This window comes from Chironomus tepperi, unplaced genomic scaffold (assembly GCF_022539635.2).
Source record: "Chironomus tepperi strain 1889 unplaced genomic scaffold, CSIRO-AGI_Ctep_v1 contig_406, whole genome shotgun sequence".
Classification (NCBI taxonomy): Eukaryota; Metazoa; Arthropoda; class Insecta; order Diptera; family Chironomidae; genus Chironomus; species Chironomus tepperi.
This window is the reverse complement of record NW_027226528.1, coordinates 326,834-345,090: the sequence shown is the minus strand read 5'-3', so window position 1 is coordinate 345,090 and position 18,257 is coordinate 326,834. Positions and strand designations below refer to the sequence as shown.

At 33.2% G+C, this 18,257-nt stretch overlaps 1 protein-coding gene across 2 annotated transcripts in view; it reads right to left on the bottom strand.

Moving 5' to 3' along the window:
- Positions 1-4,540: 4,540 nt before the first annotated feature.
- DIP-gamma (Dpr-interacting protein gamma) overlaps positions 4,541-18,257 on the bottom strand; it is a 91,760-nt gene continuing 78,043 nt past the window's right edge. Inside the window, exons 7-11 of one of the 2 annotated variants that reach the window (XM_070648553.1) lie at positions 14,908-15,036; positions 14,627-14,822; positions 14,405-14,553; positions 7,975-8,034; positions 4,541-5,164 (exon numbers count right to left, since the gene is read on the bottom strand). In XM_070648553.1, the coding sequence (XP_070504654.1) occupies positions 4,911-5,164; positions 7,975-8,034; positions 14,405-14,553; positions 14,627-14,822; positions 14,908-15,036 (788 nt within the window). In that variant the 3' untranslated portion in view covers positions 4,541-4,910. The remainder of the gene's footprint in view (positions 5,165-7,974; positions 8,035-14,404; positions 14,554-14,626; positions 14,823-14,907; positions 15,037-18,257) is intronic. The other variant, XM_070648554.1, reaches the window with a different exon arrangement.

Genomic DNA, 18,257 nt, shown 5'->3' with positions numbered 1-18,257 from the left:
AGTCCAAAGTCCAAAGTCCAAAGTCCAAAGTCCAAAGTCCAAAGTCCAAAGTCCAAAGTCCAAAGTCCAAAGTCCAAAGTCCAAAGTCCAAAGTCCAAAGTCCAAAGTCCAAAGTCCAAAGTCCAAAGTCCAAAGTCCAAAGTCCAAAGTCCAAAGTCCAAAGTCCAAAGTCCAAAGTCCAAAGTCCAAAGTCCAAAGTCCAAAGTCCAAAGTCCAAAGTCCAAAGTCCAAAGTCCAAAGTCCAAAGTCCAAAGTCCAAAGTCCAAAGTCCAAAGTCCAAAGTCCAACCCGTCGCGTAACAAAGTCCAAAAAACCACTTTTTCAAGTCATGTTACGCAGTGTAACCGAAAAAGATGTCAAAAAATTCAATTTTTTAGCTCGGGTTACGCAGTGTAACCGAAAAAAATGTCAAAAAATTCAATTTTTTAGCTCGGGTTACGCAGTGTAACCGAAAAAAATGTCAAAAAAATCAATTTTTTAGCTCGGGTTACGCAGTGTAACCGAAAAAAATGTCAAAAAATTCAATTTTTTAGCTCGGGTTACGCAGTGTAACCGAAAAAAAATGTCCAAAAATTCCCAAAGTCCCAAAGTCAAAGTCTCAAAGTCCCAAAAGTCCGGACTTTCATAGTCCGGACTTTAGTGGAGTCCGGACTTTCAAAGTCCGGACTTTAGTGGAGTCCGGACTTTCAAAGTCCGGACTTTTGGGACTTTTCGGACTTTTAAAGTCCGGACTCCAAAGTCCTGCCAACTCTGTTTTATTCCATCTGACTACTCTACAAAATTGACATTTTGAAGAGATATTCTTAATTTAATTAGCTATAAAACTTTTTGAAATGTTTAACTGGATATTTTTTTTTGTTGCTGCCCCACAAATAATGAAAGAGTAGTCAGCAAGTTTTGCTATAAATTTTATTTATATACTTAATGAGCTTTCAGTTGTCTAGTCCGGAAACAATTATCATTTGCAAATATATGTCAGATGGGAAATTTTTTTGAATTATAAGTGAAAAGGAAATTCTTCTTTATACAATAGAAAATGTGTATTATTGTACAATATGAAATGCCCCCATGGGGCATTAGGCTTAAATGTAGAAGCACGCTATGGAATCAGGAAGTAAATGAACGAATGGTAATTTTATTTGTATTTACACAACTTCTCATATTCATTCATTAAATAATAAATAATTATGAAAGCTTTATTTTGTAGGATTTATTCTCAATCCCTGCTAATATGGGACTTTTCTGTCGGGAATTGACCTTTTTGAGGTGTCTAAACCTCAACATTTTTTTTTACTCCTCTTTATGTCCATTTTCACATCATAATTAATCACTTTGCGATGAATGTTATATGCTGTCGTCCATTCGTTCGTTCCTTTATTCTGATGTCAAAAACTTAAAAATTAATTTTTTTTTTCATACTCAATTTTTTTTTTCTTCCTCAACATACTCATAACAACAATTTATTCATGTCACTCTTTTCTATATTAATGATATATTGTGATTTTTCTCATTTTATGGAATTTTTTTTATCACCTAAACTGACATTCGGGTATTTTTTTAAGTCTGAAGCATTTTTCAATGTGGTAATAAATAGAGTGCTGGTTAGGAAATCAGCTTAAAATTCTAGATGAGATAACATGGGAAGACTAAATAAATGTACAATTTCTTGGTAAAAATATGAACTGTTTCTCAATTTATGAAAGAGTCGAAGTAGCTTTAAGTGAGTCCAAGTAGTATTAAGTTAGTCGAAGTGGTATTAAGCTAGTCGAAGTGACTTTAAGTGAGTCTAAGTGGCTCAGTAGAGTAATGGCTTAGAAATTCGGTACCTAATTATTGCAACACACCGGTCCAGTTATCGGTACCTAATCGATAGAACCCATATCTAGTGACATAGTTTCAAGACTCGGTCGGAGATCCTTTTTCAAAAAATCATATGAAGTGGAAACTTGTCTCACGCTCATAACCTCCCTTTGAAGACTGTAATGTCATCAAAGAAGAGGTTCTAGATCTCATTTTAAACTGTAAGGCCTCGGTTGGAGTGGAAGATTTGGAAATCCTTCACTCGTCAACACAGTTTTGGGCAACCTGTGTGATGACAATATTTTTAAGAAATGCCATGTCGTGTGCTGTTTAGGTCGTGGCGTATAAATGAAGTGTGTCGAGGTACAAAAAACTGTTTACCACTGCATTGACCTATCAATAGCCTAGAATCGCTTATATGCTCAGCTATAGATCTCTTGGAAGGAAGCTGTCGATAGAGATAGTAGTGCACTTGATATCGGAAATTGTCAAGTGGTAGCCAGCGATAGAACCAGCTTCAGGCGACTCCTGTGGGAGGTCATGGATCACAACTGATCTGTACGACCAGCGAAGTAAGTAAGTAAGTATGGATTTTAAATAGTTTTAGGCTCAGATAAATCAACTTGATTAAAACATAAATTGACTAGGACCTCCAACACTGGTAAAATAATTACACACATTTTCTTAAATATGCTACCGAAGAAGAAAAGGATCAAAGCGATTTCCAAGAATAAGTACTTTGAAGAAGTAAAGCTTTTGATTTTTCATTTTCAATTTCGCTTGAATTTGACAGCACTGCTTTAAAAAAACTTGTAGAAATTCTCGAATTTCCCTGAAAACCGAAAAAAAGTCTTCAAGTGTCTTTTCCTTCTTAAGTATAACCGTCTGGATAATTTTACATCTCAAAGGGAAAAGAAAGGAAAGAAAAAATTAATTTTCATAAGAATAAGAATGAAAAGGAAAGAAATTCATTAACCTCAAAGGTCGTAAACTCTAAAATTAATTAGCTTTAAACATCAAAAGAATTCTCATCCCTTGACCTACATCCATTGACTTTAAAAAATACAAAAGCTTTCCTTTTAATGACGCTGGCATGAATGAACGAATAAACCAAAAGGAGTGGGGCAGAGACTGTAGATTTTCATTTAGCAGCATCATCAAATACCTCAAGGGAATGAGTAAATAAATTCAACGAGTTTTTTTTATACAACATAGAAAACTGATGCTGTCATTGTATGTACAACATATGAATGAGTACATTATTCTCATTCCTACGTAGAATTTTTCTTTTTTTACAGCGACGGTGATGGATGTATGATTGAGAAAGTCCATCAACATTTAATACTCTTTTTTTTTTTATTTTCATACTTTTTTTTGTATTCCTAACACGCATTACTAATTAAGCTTAGTTGTCTTGCTCACACACTCAGCAAGTATATTGTCATTGTTATAATTCTTATGGTTGCCGTCTGCATGTCTATACGGATTTGACTTCGACATATGTGCATAATTAATCATAAATTAGCTTTCTCTGTACCAAAAAAAAAACTTTTTTTTATGTCCGTTGATCGTCTCCAGCACTTCATTTTATCAGTTAATGTATGTATAAACATTCTGGTGATGTGAATTATGTCTCCGCCTCTTAAACTTGCATCACTTATTATCCCTCGGTTCTTTACATTCACATATACTTGTATAAGGATATCTCACATAATTATTTTATATTCATCCCATTACAGATAATAAATTATGTAATTTGGCGTTGTTAAATGAACAGAAGCTTATGGGATTTATAGTTTCACTGACTCTTGTATTAACTTGACTGGTGCCATGTGATGAAGAGGAATTTTTGCTTCATTCTTTTGTATGCCAAAGTGGATGAAGAAGAAAACTTTTTTTTATTGTGCCTTCGAGAAAAAGTTTCGCTTATTCTTCTTTTTTTTCCTCATTCAAACTGTTTTCCTTATCAAAAAAAAGGAAGAGAGAAATTTGCCTTGTTATTTACATCCATATATGAAGACGAAAGAAGAGAAAAAGACAGAAAAGAAAGTTTTAATGTCAGCAGCTGTCAATTCATTGACTTTCATGAAGAAGATTTATTTAATTAGCTATCAGAGACATCTTCCATACTTTCTTTTTTTATTTCAGTTGGAAATGATTAAGTGGCAGTAAAATACTTGAGGAATTGAGTTATTAAGAAATCTAACTTTGAACTTATTGATGAGATTCTCTTTTGTGACATTTTGAGCAATATTGATGCGTAGCAAATGCTAGATGTTTCTGGTATGTCAGTGAGTGATTTGAATTCAGTTAAACTGTAAAACAAATTGCTTTAGCTGTTCCTGAGAGACATAAATGAAGATGGCTTTGTCACGGAGCTTTTGAGGATCTCCTGAATCTTTATAAATACCAAATGGAAGCTTTCTTCATGTGGCATCCAAAAGGCGGTCATATGTCTTGAAGTGGCATTCAAATGCCATAATTTTCCATTAGCCACTTTCATGTGGATGTCATATAACATTTGAATGCCATAAGGCGGTATATTACAGCCATTAAGAGGAGGATAATGTGTCAAATGACAGCGACTTGCATGTCACATTGAGGCGACTAATGTGTCTAATGCCAGCCATTTGGATGCCAAATGGAGGCGGCTAATGTCTGAAATGACGGTCATTTAGATGCCTTATCGAGGCGGCTAATGTGTTATATAACAGCAATTTGGATGCCATATGGAGGCGAAGAAAAGGAGTTTTAGCAAAGCTTTAAAAGCTGCGTGTCGCTCAGTCTTCTTCATTTGTGTCACTCGGAGTTAAAAAACCAGCAATTCATTCCTGAATAAAATTTCGTGACTATGAATAAATTGTTGCTGTAATAATTTTCTCTTTACATTTTCATCATCTAAAACAACATTCCTAATTTAATTTATAACAAAAAAAAAAGTATTTCAGCACAAGATTATCATACATAAAGATTATCTCTAATATCATTACAAGGGACACGATTATCTGTCATTCACATTTTTTTACTTCTTCTTCTTCCATAGATTCTGATAAAAATATATCGTAGGTAATGTCTTATTGTGTAAATATATCTTTAAGCTCTCACAGATGTCATCTAGTAGCAAAAGTTGTAGTATTTCTGGTATTCGTCGTCGAGATGGCAATAACATTTTCTATCTTGCTACTACTGCTTGGTATGGTGGTAGTGGTGGTAATTAGAGGTAAGTGAGCAGATAAAAATGTCATCTCACTAATCCCTCGAGATACGAATGTTGTGAATAGTACGAATAGAATGGCATTTATAAATCTAAAGTATGGCAAATTGGCACGAGAATTTCCTCGACCTCTCGCTGGCTCTGCAATTCCTGATATCATAAGATAGGAAGAGAAAAAAATTTGTTTTATTAATCCAAAGAGCAAAAAGAAAAAAAATAACATAGAGGAAGTGAGAAATAAGTCACAAGGATGATGATTATGTGGATTAACTTCTCGTTCATTCTTTCACATTCTCATTCTCATTCACATCGAGTAAATCTTCCACAACGCATAAAATCATCCGTCAGATATCATTACATATGCAACAAATGTAAGCAAACATAATTGAGTGTTTTGTGGTCTACTGTCAAATGTAGTGTACGGAATAGATAGACATTTTTCTGGCTAATTAACTTAGTTGTTGGCTTGTTTGCGCATATTGTTTTCAATCACAGCTTAAATTGAATATTGAAGGCGAAACATTTGCTTTTTGAATTGCATGAAAGTGCTTTATATAGGATAGCGATGGATTTGTTGGCATAAGCTGGATATCAATTAGCTAGTCCTCCATCCATAAGCTAGTTGGCTTCACAAATCATACTCAGAATTCAACAAAAAATCTTTTGACAACGGTTCATGTAAAGTATCTTAAAATAAGCCATGGAAAAGTAAACAAAATTCAAAAAAGCAAGGGTATCCTCCACAAAACACACTCCTGTGTCTACATATTCAACCATAAAAATTGAGCCATCTGCTACTTTACAACATTTTTTTCTGGAACAAAAAAAAAATCAATTTTTTCCCTTTAAAACGATAAGGGACGACAAGGAAGAAGCCTCGAAAACCACACACACTCATATATCATATCATTCTACCTTTCTTCCATGTTTCATTCCCAATTTTGCTCCCTTTTTTCATTCTTTCATATCAAAATACAAAACAGCCAACAACAGTATTCATTGTGATCATGTGTGTAGAGATACTCATACTCAAAACTTTTTTCAAACTGATAAATGAATTGAAAAATAAGATTATGGCATATTTCGAGACTTTTTTTTATGCTGTACAAACGTTGAAAAAGAGTAATTAGTGTAATTGAATTGTTCACATGGAGAAACGGAGAAGCATTCATTGAAAAAAAAAGTTCTAAATAAAAATACATGTGGGGGTCATTTGGAAGTGAGGTAATGCTGAAATGACAGTGGTTGACTATTTCAATGATTTTGGTAAAAGGTGTTTATAAGCAGTTCTAGTGACTAGGTACATGGCGGAGTACATCAGGTTTTACGACGTAGCATGTCCCCTAACAGGAAAAGAGATCGCTTTTAAGTGCCTTAGTAACATTTCTGTAACATAAAAGTCTCCTTTTTGTCTGTTAGGGGTCTTTCCCGAATAGCACAAGAAGGCAAAAAAGACGAAATCCGTCTTTAGGGAGACGTCACGGCGCCGCTACGTCATTTGCACGTCGTTAAGGGTGTTGTGCAATAGATTATTAATCGCAGTACTTCCAGCTCATATATCTTGGCTCTTCAAATATTTTGTTATAAAACTTAGATCAGTGGTGGGGGGGGTCAGATTTTGAAAGTACCCTAAAATTTAGTATTTAGATTCAAAGTACCCTTAGTACTTTAGTGATACCCAAAGTGAGGTTAGAGTTCATGAAATCGATCATTTCGGGCTATCAGGTGAACTTTGGGCAGTTTAATTCGTTCAATAAGCCTGAAATTCAGAATAAACGGTAGAATATTCGTCCTAAATTCACCAGGTCTCATTAACCATACCCGTAGACTGATACCAAATCCCAAAATCGACCCCATATGCATGAAAACAGCAACAATAATAGCAATTAGCAATAACATGTCTACGTGTCTGCATTTAACCTCACTTGTTATGTGACGAATTTTTCATTCTTTACCAGCACATGAATAAACTACCGAAAAACTTTTAGTCATCGTACACAATTGAACTTAAATTGAGTGAAATTTTTGTTTTTAGTAAAGTTTTTTTTTATGTTGAACTTGCAAAAAATAAACTTTTTTTTGTCTCTCTGTTGCTGTGCAGACAAAATAAAATAAATTTTTTTATGGATGGTGCTTATATATTGTTGGTGACTGATGCTGATGATGATATATCTATTAAGTAGATTAGCTTGCTCATAATAAAGTTATGAAGTTTTTCATGCTAATTGCTTAATAATTTTCATAAAATTTACTTTGAATATTAAGCATGTAGGTAAATAGATTATAGAATGTTGTGCATTGTTGGAAGGTAATTGTGTGAGTTTGTAAAAGTCATCTTGTGTGACTGAGGTTGAGATAAAGTTTTTTTTGGAATTGATTTATGGAGTTTTGAGAGAAAAGTCTGCTTCTGTTGTGTGTCATTGTGCTGATGATTGTTATGCTTAGAACTTTATTGTTAAAATCCGAAATTTAAAGCTGCTTGAGTCTGAAAAAAATTTAATTTTCATCCCTTGTCTCAATTCTCAAAACTCACAGAGAAAAAAAAGGCAAAAACAACATTTGCAGTACGTGTTGTTATTAAAAAAAAGTGCTTAAGTGAATAAAGACTGATGTGAATAACATTAATAATTTAATTAAAATTCATTAGAGCATTTAGATGAGAAGTGACTTCCAGCATATAAAATTGGAGCAAAAAAAAATTGTTGAATAAAAAATGAATTCAGCACTTTAACGAAAAATAAATAATGTAGATGAACATAGAGCATAGATTTTTATGTGAGCATAAAGTTCTTAATTATTGGTAATCTATATTCACAAGATACACTGTCGACTGTCAAGTTACAACTACTCCACATACATATATATTCACTTTAAATTCAATTGTTATATTTTATTCATATCACCATTCAATTGTCTGTCATCATAACACAGCCATACTCGCTCTTTCTTCTACCACTCACCTCCAATATAATTTAAATGATCATCATCTGTTGAAACAATACCTGGATGAATTTTTATCTCTATAAGTGGTGAATATGCGAATTATACACATATATAATACGATGTGAATGATGGACCATTGCCGTATGTATATAATAAAAAAACGGCACCGGAAAATGTGAGCGAAAAGATAAAAAAATAGATAAAATATCATAAAAGATTCATTGAAAAATGTTAAAAAATATTCTATAAAATTTCATTTATGTTCAATGTATAATAAATTTTTTATATGCTTCTGAATCATCCTCAAAAAAAAAAACTGTATTATATGTATAAAAAATTCAAGTATAGCGGGCTTTAAATAGTTTATAATAAAATGGGATTCTCTCTTTTTTTTTGCGTACACTTTTAATAAAAATAAATGTTTATGCAATATTATGTTATAAATAAATTATTTATCATAAAAGTACATACAAAATTTATGTCAATATTTCTGTATTATGTGAAATAAAACACATGTCGAGACTGAAGCTCATGCTGTTGCTTTGTAGCTCAATGAGAAGTACTGCAATCTCTTTTGCATTCAATTCAGTCATTGATCGATTGAAATAAAAATAATAAAATAAAAGTAACAACAAATAGTATAAAAGTATATTTGATTTTGCATTGTGGGTGTATATGCTACAAGTTGATTGGAATTTTTTTGTTGCCAGTGGTCATTCACATAATTCATGGAAGCCGAAGCCTGTTTCCGAAGCTCACAAATGTAGGCTGTCGAAGGTTGACGACCGAGCTTTGTGCCGAGATAAGTACATTAAAGGATTGAGTAAAGGGTTATTCAAAGCACCTGATCTGAAGGGTTGAAGTCCCCTAATCAAGCTAGGGATGGTAAGGCTTACAATCGATCATTTCCGAATTCAAGGTAAACAGGACTGGATTAATAAAATACAGTAACCCAAAGTAGGATTTTTGACATAAGACTACTGAATAATACTCAAAATATTTCAATTTAAGCACTAAATTTTAATGTGCTTATAAAAATTAATAATCATTCATTAAACCTTGAACTCGAATTCAACAATAGGAACCACAGCAGCATACATAGGACACTAAAACCTCCCTTCAACAATGCAATGCAATCATCGAAATAAATATAAATGCTTATTATTATATTTGCTTTATTCTACACTCAAATCAGTAGAAAATCACGTAGCTTTCTGTTATTAGCAATCACAATGAATTTTATTTGTTTTCGACATCACACATATTGCAAACATCATAATCAATATACTAGCTTTATTTCAACTTTTTTTATTTCCTCCCTCTAGTGCAGTTGTGGGCAAACTTTTTTGAGCCAAGGGACACATATGGTGTAATTCCTAGGACATGAATTACTTCACATGGAATATCTAAAAAAATTAAGCGTCACACTAGTTGGCCGCGGCACGCAGATTGCCCACCACTGCTCTAGTGCATGCATCCTATTGAATTTTTAGTTCTATTATTGAGTTTTTAATACTATACATGCAACTGTGTAATAAGAAACTTGTTCTTGTTATTACATGATAGAGACTTAAGAAGTTGTACGTGAAAGGATGCATGCTGTTTTGTGAAAAACTTTTTATAAATCAGCAAGTAAGCAAATATAATATGATATTGAAAAAGTTGATCTTGCAATATTCATAAATATTGTTAAATAAATTTTTGATTTGATAAGTATTTTGAAGATGTATCTATTTGCAGAGGTAAAGTTTAACTTTTTGAAAATTATTAACAAAGATGTTTCTGAATCATGCATTGATATGTGCTTTGCATGTATATAGACGGATTTTTTAGCTTTGATGTTCTTTTGAAATTGAGAAATCAAACTATCAGCTAAGTGCACTCAGCATATGAATATGGGACTGTTCACTTATTGTGTCATACTCTCCAGAGTGTACCCTTTTTAGAGGGTAGGGTGGAGAGGTTAAGGGGCAGAATTGAGCCTCAAAAAGACAAGCATGCTCATGAAAGCAAAATTGAGCATCCTCAAATATATTGATAGATTATACTCATTAGACTTCTTATTTAGGTGAGTGTGCTCACTGTCTGTTAGGATATTATATAATCGCATTACATTGCAATGAAGCCTAACTGAATTTTCTTCTCAAACAATTCTAAAATCGATCCTACTCCCTTTGCAAAATTTAAATTCCTAACACCATAAAACAATGCGCCCCCAAAATATTAAATGAAAATGCAATAGACTGTATGACGTGTGCGGTTTAGGTTGGGGTGCACCACGAAAAATACAAAGGTTGCCCACCACTGCCATAAGCGAATGATTCCTGTACCCAATAATGTTTCAGAAACTAATCGAGAATAACAGAATTAACGAAAATGAAAACAGCACTGAACAAAATTGCTTGTAAACAAGATTTTAACGGGTTATCCAAACACGTGTTGCCTTTTTATGCTTTCATCCATTCTATGGGAATTTTTTATGTTGTTTTCTAGTTTTTTTGTTTAAATTTTTTCATTGTAGATTTAGTTGTTTAAAGGATTGATTGATGCATGCACAAAAGTTTAATTTAAATAGCACTGATGATGCAGAAAAAGTTGCACAAAGCCATTCTCTCTAAAGTGTAAATGCACAATAGTTTAATTCCACTTTGCAGCACTTTTTCTAACGCGATGTATAACAAACTAAAGTTCCATGAAATGTAAATTGTGCAATTTTAAAAATTAAGCTAAAAGGAAGCAAAAAATAAACTCAAAGAGCATTAAGTATCAAAGATGTTGAAAGTTCATAATTTTTTAGTGCTGCAGCAGCATAAAAAGGGCATGCATACAATGTACATAGTTGAGCGTACAGAAACAAAAGGAAACAAAAATGTTTTTTATTGTAAAATGAAAAGATGAAATGACTAGAGAAAGCATGAAGCAATAGAAATTTTTTTGCTGGCAAAAAAAAGAGGAAAAACAGTCATTATTGTGTTAAGCGAAAGGAAAAGAAGATGAAGAAATTATAACAATTGCTGTCATATTAAATTTTAAATATTTTTCGCTTGACTTCTGTCTTGTTTTTTTTTTTTTTTTTTTTTTTAAAATAAACTTTTTATTCATTAAATTTTTAACTTAATTATGTACAAAGTTTGGATACATTTTATTTGTATTTAAATTTTTAAAGGATTCTGGCTTATCGCATTCATCACTTAGTTTTTGATTTTATTTTGAAATTGTTTTGCTTTAATTTATGTTGTGGTTTATTCGGTGTTTCGCGACGCAAGACGAGTGTTGAAATTCGCTTGCAACTTTCCGACGTAGTCCTCAATAGAGGGTATTTTTGCTTCAGTATGTAGATCTGATATCCTTTCGTATCTTGTTTTGTTGAGAACAATTCTCAAGAATTTGTTTTGTAGTACTTGTAGTTTTTGTAGATGTGTTTTTGCCATCCGTTCAAATGCTGGACAGCCGTATGTGAAGATGGGTCTCACGGCTAGCTTATAGATGAGAAGTTTGTTTCGAACGTCGAGATGTGAGTTCCTGCTGATGAGGGGATAAAGTAGTCTTAGTGCAGTGTGAGCTCTGTTGGTCACATATTCTACATGCTGCTTTAATGTCACTCTCTTGTCGATTATCATTCCCAGATATTTAGCTTCGGTTTCCCATTTGATGTTTTCGTTGAGGAATTTGATGTTGTCTCTTGGAAGTTGCCTGGAGTACCTATTTGTGATGAATAAGGCTTGAGTCTTCTGTTTGTTGAGATTTATTTTCCATTTGTTCATGTATTGTTGTACTTTTCTGCCAGTGTGTTGTAGATGTGTTACAATATCGGCTGAGTTTTCTGCAGAATGATACAATGCAGTATCATCTGCGAAGAGTGCGATATTGTTGGTTGTTTCTCTTACAATATCATATGTGTAGATGTTGTAGAGAGTTGGTGAAAGCACTGCTCCTTGTGGTACTCCGAATTTGATTTCATTGGTTTCTGAGAACTGACCTTTAATAAAAACTGAGAAAGTTCTTTCACTTAGAAAAGATCTTACAGTTTTTATAAGTGGTAGTGGAAACCCTAATTTGATCATTTTAAACAAGAGTCCGTTATGCCAGACTCTGTCAAATGCTTTCTCCACATCTAGGAAGATCATTCCTGTTGATTTCTTCCTGCTTATGTTTTCCTTTGCTGTTTTGATTACTTTGATGAGTTGGTGAGATGTTGATCGTCCTGTGCGAAAGCCACACTGCTGAGTCGGAATGATGTTGTTATCCTCCAGATGCTCGTTTATTCTATTCAGCAATACTCTCTCCAATATTTTGCTTAGGGAACTAAGCAAGCTTATTGGCCTATAGCTGCTCACTTCGTTTGCTGGTTTGCCAGGTTTTGGGATCGGGATTACTTTAGCTTTTTTCCAAACTTTCGGAAAATAGTTAAGTTTGAGACACGTGTTGATGATGAACTTCAAATATTCGAAGCCTTTTGGTGGAAGATTTTTGAGGAGTATGTTGTTGACATCGTCTAATCCTGGTGCTTTAGGATTTTTCAGATTTCTTACAATGTATGAGATTTCCTCTACATTTGTAAGTTCTGTGCAGTCACTATTTTCTCCTTCCAATGCTTCCTTCACTGTGTTGTCTACTTCCTGGGTATGTACTGGGTTATTGTCCTCAAGTGGATTTTCGTGAGCTTTACGAAAATAGTCACTGAGAACGCTGGCTTTTTCCTTATTAGTGATGAACGTTCTATCTGCATCAATCAACGGTGGCATCGATTTTGAACCTTTCTTGCAATGCTTTGCAATCCTCCAGACTGTTTGGTTTGATGGTTGGATTTCTGAAAGCCGCTTATTCCAGTTTGTATTTTTGAGTTCCTTAATTTTGTCTTTGATGACTTTCTGTAGAATGTTTAATTCAGTTTTGATTTGATTATCTCTGCTACGTTGCCATCTTCGTCGAACTTCTGTCTTGACAATTATGGATAAATTATACGATAAGAGGGAATGAGTAGATAATGACGACTCTTAGGTATTTATTATTAAGTTTTTTTAATTTATTTTGGTGAATACTGGAGTCTGTGATTGTTTTGAGGGAAAAATGAATATTAAATAGTTTTTGTTCATTTATTTGAAATCAGATGACTATTTGAGACAATATAACGAATTGAATCTAGCAGAAGGAGCAATGACGGCTAAAAGTGTGATTGGTCCTAGAAATAGGAACAAGTTGTCAGACGTCTTTTTGTTATCGAGAAGGGACTTAAGTATCTTAATTGGTGCTTTAACAGAACATATAAGTATAAATAGTTTTCTTTTTAAATTAAATTTGACTAACAGCAAATATTGCAGGTTTTGTGGTGTGGATGAAGAAACAATCATAAACATTCTTTGTAGATGCAGGTCTTTACGCATGCAGCGAGTTAAACACTTTGATTCGGACTTTGCAGTTGTTGGGGACATACCAAAACAGCGCTTTTTGAACATTGTTAGTTTTATCAAGGACATAGGCATTTTGTAGAGAATTTAGGATAGAACAACAGATCATCAATCGCAGTGCCGTTGCTATAAGCAAACCCAGCATTACATTCTATTCTAACTGAGGAACGCCATGAATCACAATTGATCTGTACGACGATGTACCTAAGTAAGTAATCGCGAATTGCATAATTCGGTAAATCAATCTAAAATACAGACCTAGACCGGAGTGACTCTAGTACGGTCCTGAATTTAAAACGAAATTGGCACCAAGTCAAAGTCACGACGGCTTCGGTTCGGATTTTTGATTGATTAACTACACTGTGCTATTGGATAAGTCATTGGGTAAGCTATTCGAAATCGGAATATCATAATAACAATAATGTAATATGATGTGGCTCGGTATGTATACCATGACCATCATATATTTTTAAAAAAAAGTCAAATTTATTATCCTAATTCGTAAATATACTAACTCAAATTTGAATATGTATGTAATTACAATCCATACTCCAAATTCATCCATTTGAAACAACCTTTATCATCGACATTAAATATTTAATTTGTCATAAGTCACTATCAGAAATTCAAATTCTAAATTACATACAAACCTAATAAGTTATTAAAGGTCAAAAGAAATATCAAAAGCACTATATAATGCTCGCGGAAAGCATGAAGTACAAATTCATACATATTTCATCAGATATAGTAATAAAATATTTAAATTATAATTTGTTATCTAACCTTTCATAAACAAAAAGATTAAAAAGTAAAAGAACAGAGATGGTAAGGGAATTAGTGCAATGTTGTATGGCAAATACACCCATACAAGTACAAAGATTAGCTGAATGAATTTTTATTTTTATTTCAAGTAAAAATCCTCTTTACTAAATAGGGAGGAGGAGTATGCCAGAAGCATTGTTGGCACAGAAGCATATAAAAAGTATTGTCGGAGTATCCGAAAAAAAGGAAGAGCAGCAAAAATGTAAATTTCACTTACCGTAAAGTCGCAGAGTGCCTTCGGCTCTCCCGAGAGAATTTGTGCTTACACAATGATACGTCCCTACATCTGATGGTGAAAAGTTTCTCACAATTAGTCTCATTGTTCCACGAAAGCCATGACGATGTTCTGTGATGCCATATTTTGGTCTGCAAAAGACACGTTTAGTTATACAGAATTAAATGCAAATCTAAAGTCAAAAATGATAAGAATATGCCTCACCCATCAAGAAGCATTTCTGGTCGTGGTTGTCCTGACTCTGTACTGACACCGCCGATAAAGCCATTAAGTGGAATTCGCCCACCTTTCAACCAATATGAAACGGGCGCGGGCGATGCTTCAACTTGACATTCAAGTGCTACATCCGATCCTAATGGTGCGCCCAACAATTGTGATGGAGCTTTAACTGTGGGCGAAACTATTAAAAAGGAATTAGGAAAATTTTTATGAGAAAAAATTCATCACTTTAATACTTTTTCATCTTTTCATGCTTTAATACTTACAATGAACACTTAGCATCACACGTTTAGACACAGCGGGCGGCACATCATTGCTCGCAATACATAAATATGGGCCCATTTGTCTTCTATCCAGTTTTATAAGACGAAGGGAGCTGCCGTTATATGATTCAACTGAAATTATTGAAAATAAAATATAAATTGTTATTGCCAGATCGTATAAAAGTAATAAATCATTAATAAAATGCAATTTGATGGATTTATTTGATATTCCTGTTTTATTATCTGACCTTTTTTTTACAATGAATAAAAAGTCAAGATTCACTATTAGATTTGAATAAAATTTAGATGATCTTGAACAAGTTTCCCCCATAGACAAAGAGCATGCTTGCTTAAATGAGTAATCTTATGAATCTAACTGAGGATGCTCAATTTTGTGATCATACTCATGAGCTGCTTCTTGTATATTTGGTTTTGCTTAACAATGATCCCTAGTAGTTTTATTTTTCAGACCTATGCACCCGGCACAAATGAAGAAGGCTCTAAGACTAATTCATTAACACCGAATGTTTGCCTTCTGAATTTGGCAGTCAATTAAATGCCATATGAACTTTAAGAATTCTATTAAGGATCTTTATTCATTTGTATCGCTTGAAGTAAGGATTTACGACACTGAATCATATAAATGATGTATCCATCTTTTTTTCAGAGCACTAAGCATGCATTAGCGGTGCAAAGAACTCTTTGAAAGAAGCTGTCTATAGAGGCACTGTAGCATTTGTTATTTGTAATTGGCAAAGGTGATCCTGCAATAGGGCCAGTTTCAGGCGGCAGCTGAGGGAGGACACGGATTGCAGTTGACCTGTATGTCCAGTGAAGTAAGTAAGCAAACAAGTACTAAGTGAGGTTACTAATACCATAGGGACTGCTACTTACAATCTATTCCCAACTGTCTCATATTAGAAAGTGAAAGCATCATTAAAGCAAATAAATTCCATGTCAAATGATCTGTTTAAGGGAAAAATTCCACCAAATTAACAACGATATACACAGTTAATATTAAATTTCTCACAGACAAGCGAGTGGCAAGACGTATTGCCAAAAGTTTTTTGTTTCTCTTATATTTAATTTTCCATGTTTTTGTTTTTGTTCTAAATATTATTTTTTTTCGTACCAAAAAAAAAAAGAAATACTTTAAAACAATTTTTCTTGCCTCTCTTCATTTCATCTGCCGCAGCACCACATAACCCAAGAGAGAGGAGAGGAGAAGGAAAAAGGAAAGGAAAAAATTGTGAAATGTGAGATGTGTTTGAGATCGTAAAGAATAAAGGCAAAAGGAAACTTTTGTTGGTTCTTTATTTGCTGTTCACTTCCGCCTTATTTTTTTGCCTGCCGCACTTTCCATCTTTCTCGCTCTCGTGACAACGCTTTGTTGGAATTTTTCTGTTTAAACTTTTCCTTTAAAAAACCACATGTATGTTGCGTATATAAACACATACACGCGGGAGTATAAACATCTTGATTGAACTTTTTGAGGAATTGCTATTTTTGTTATATTTATCAAGAAATTTTTTGTGTAACAAATGTTGTGAGAAGTGTTTGCACCCCATGAATCAGCCTTAAATTAAGATATTTTATATTTTTTGTGTAACATATCGGATTTATTGACTTTACACTTATACAATCTTTTATATTTTACTTTTCATTTCCTTTAAAGTAAAGCTTTATTGATTTTTGTTGTCTTTAAAATAAAAAACTTTTTTTGCCATGTAAAAAAGTTGAAGAAAACTTTAAGTTTCTTTGCATTTTCTCAACTGTTTTTAATGAATCTGCTCACTCAACCGTGACCTATTTATTTCTTTTCCCCTTATTGCGTGTTATATAGAAGGTAGACGGTTCTTGTTAAATTTAAATTAACCTTTAACTTTTATGCAATATTGAATATTTTACGATCACGTAGACCTTCGGTAAAATACAAAATCATTTTGGATTGCTTTCCTTCATGTTCTGTAGATTATTAATTTTTGAAGGTATTGTTAACAATCAATCTTTACTCTTGCAGCAATTTAGAATGAATTTTCAAGAAATTTGAGAGGACAGCAGGTTGGAAATTTATTTACCATGATAAAAAGCAGTGTTTTCGATGAAGTAGGTGCTTTGGAAACTTTACATAATAAAAGACAAGCAAATTTACCTTATTATAGGTTTGCCTTACCAAACGCAATAACTAGGCAATGAAAAAAACTATACAAATACTATTACCTTTTCAAAGGCAGTGTCTTTGCTTAGGTACTATCTATAATGAGCATCAGAAGTGTGCGGTAAAATAAATGAACGACTGACCGATTTTCTCGGTCACCCACATCGGCCATCACAACTCTGATGAGCATGATTTTGTTTAGACAAATCTTGCATAGATTTCAGTAGAAATAAGAAAAAAATTACGCACATTCTTAAATCTAAACGAGTTTTGCCTAGAAAAATACATGTCCATTATGTCTCTTTAGCTAGGCAGTGCATTTAGCTAAGCAGTGCCTGTCCTTAAGAATTGCCTTTGCTTATTTATTGCCTTTATGCACTCAAGCCTTCAAGAAGGCAAATTTTTTTATAGGCGACAACTCTGCACAAAATATTTTTGTGAAGGTATTCTAAAAAGTGGCTTAATACGTAATGCTCTTGAAGGCCATTGTCCTTCCAGTTAAAAGTGATTTTCGGCCTGTTTATCTCACAAATTCCTTGAAAATTCGTCCCATATTGCTGCAAGGGTAGAAGATATTGCGTAGTAAAAATTAGCAATTGCCAAAGTTTCAAGTAGCTCTTTGTCTTTCTTAATTAACTGATTTTTTACTTCAAACATCATCAAAAACTCATCAACAATAAAGAAATCGAATAATGACTCAAATTCATCATTGAAAACTTTTTAAAATTTTAAAATACATAGGTATTTACTTTATTCTACAAAGTTTCTTTTCCATTTTTTTCCTTCTTTTGTCTAAAGTCAAGTATATGCTCAAACTTTTTTTCAAGATCACATTGTTGTCACTTCTTCCATCTTTGACTTAAGTAAAGAAATTTTTTTGATTCAACTTTTCAATTACATTTTTTTTGCTGTATGTAATATGATACAATCTTCTTTTATCATAGCTTAGCATTCAACAGAAGAAGACGGAAAATGTTAAAATCACAAAGGAAAAATTGAGAAAGCTTGAGAGAGACGAAAATCTTTTTTTAAAGCAAGATGTATAAAGACATCCTCATTATTATCATCATCTACAACAACAAGCATTGATAAAACCTCTCTGCATGTTAAATATATTAAATGTGTGTAATAATAACAGCATAAGCATCAACAACAATGTAAATGTCATCTCAATTCCTTCTGGTAAGAATCAGCA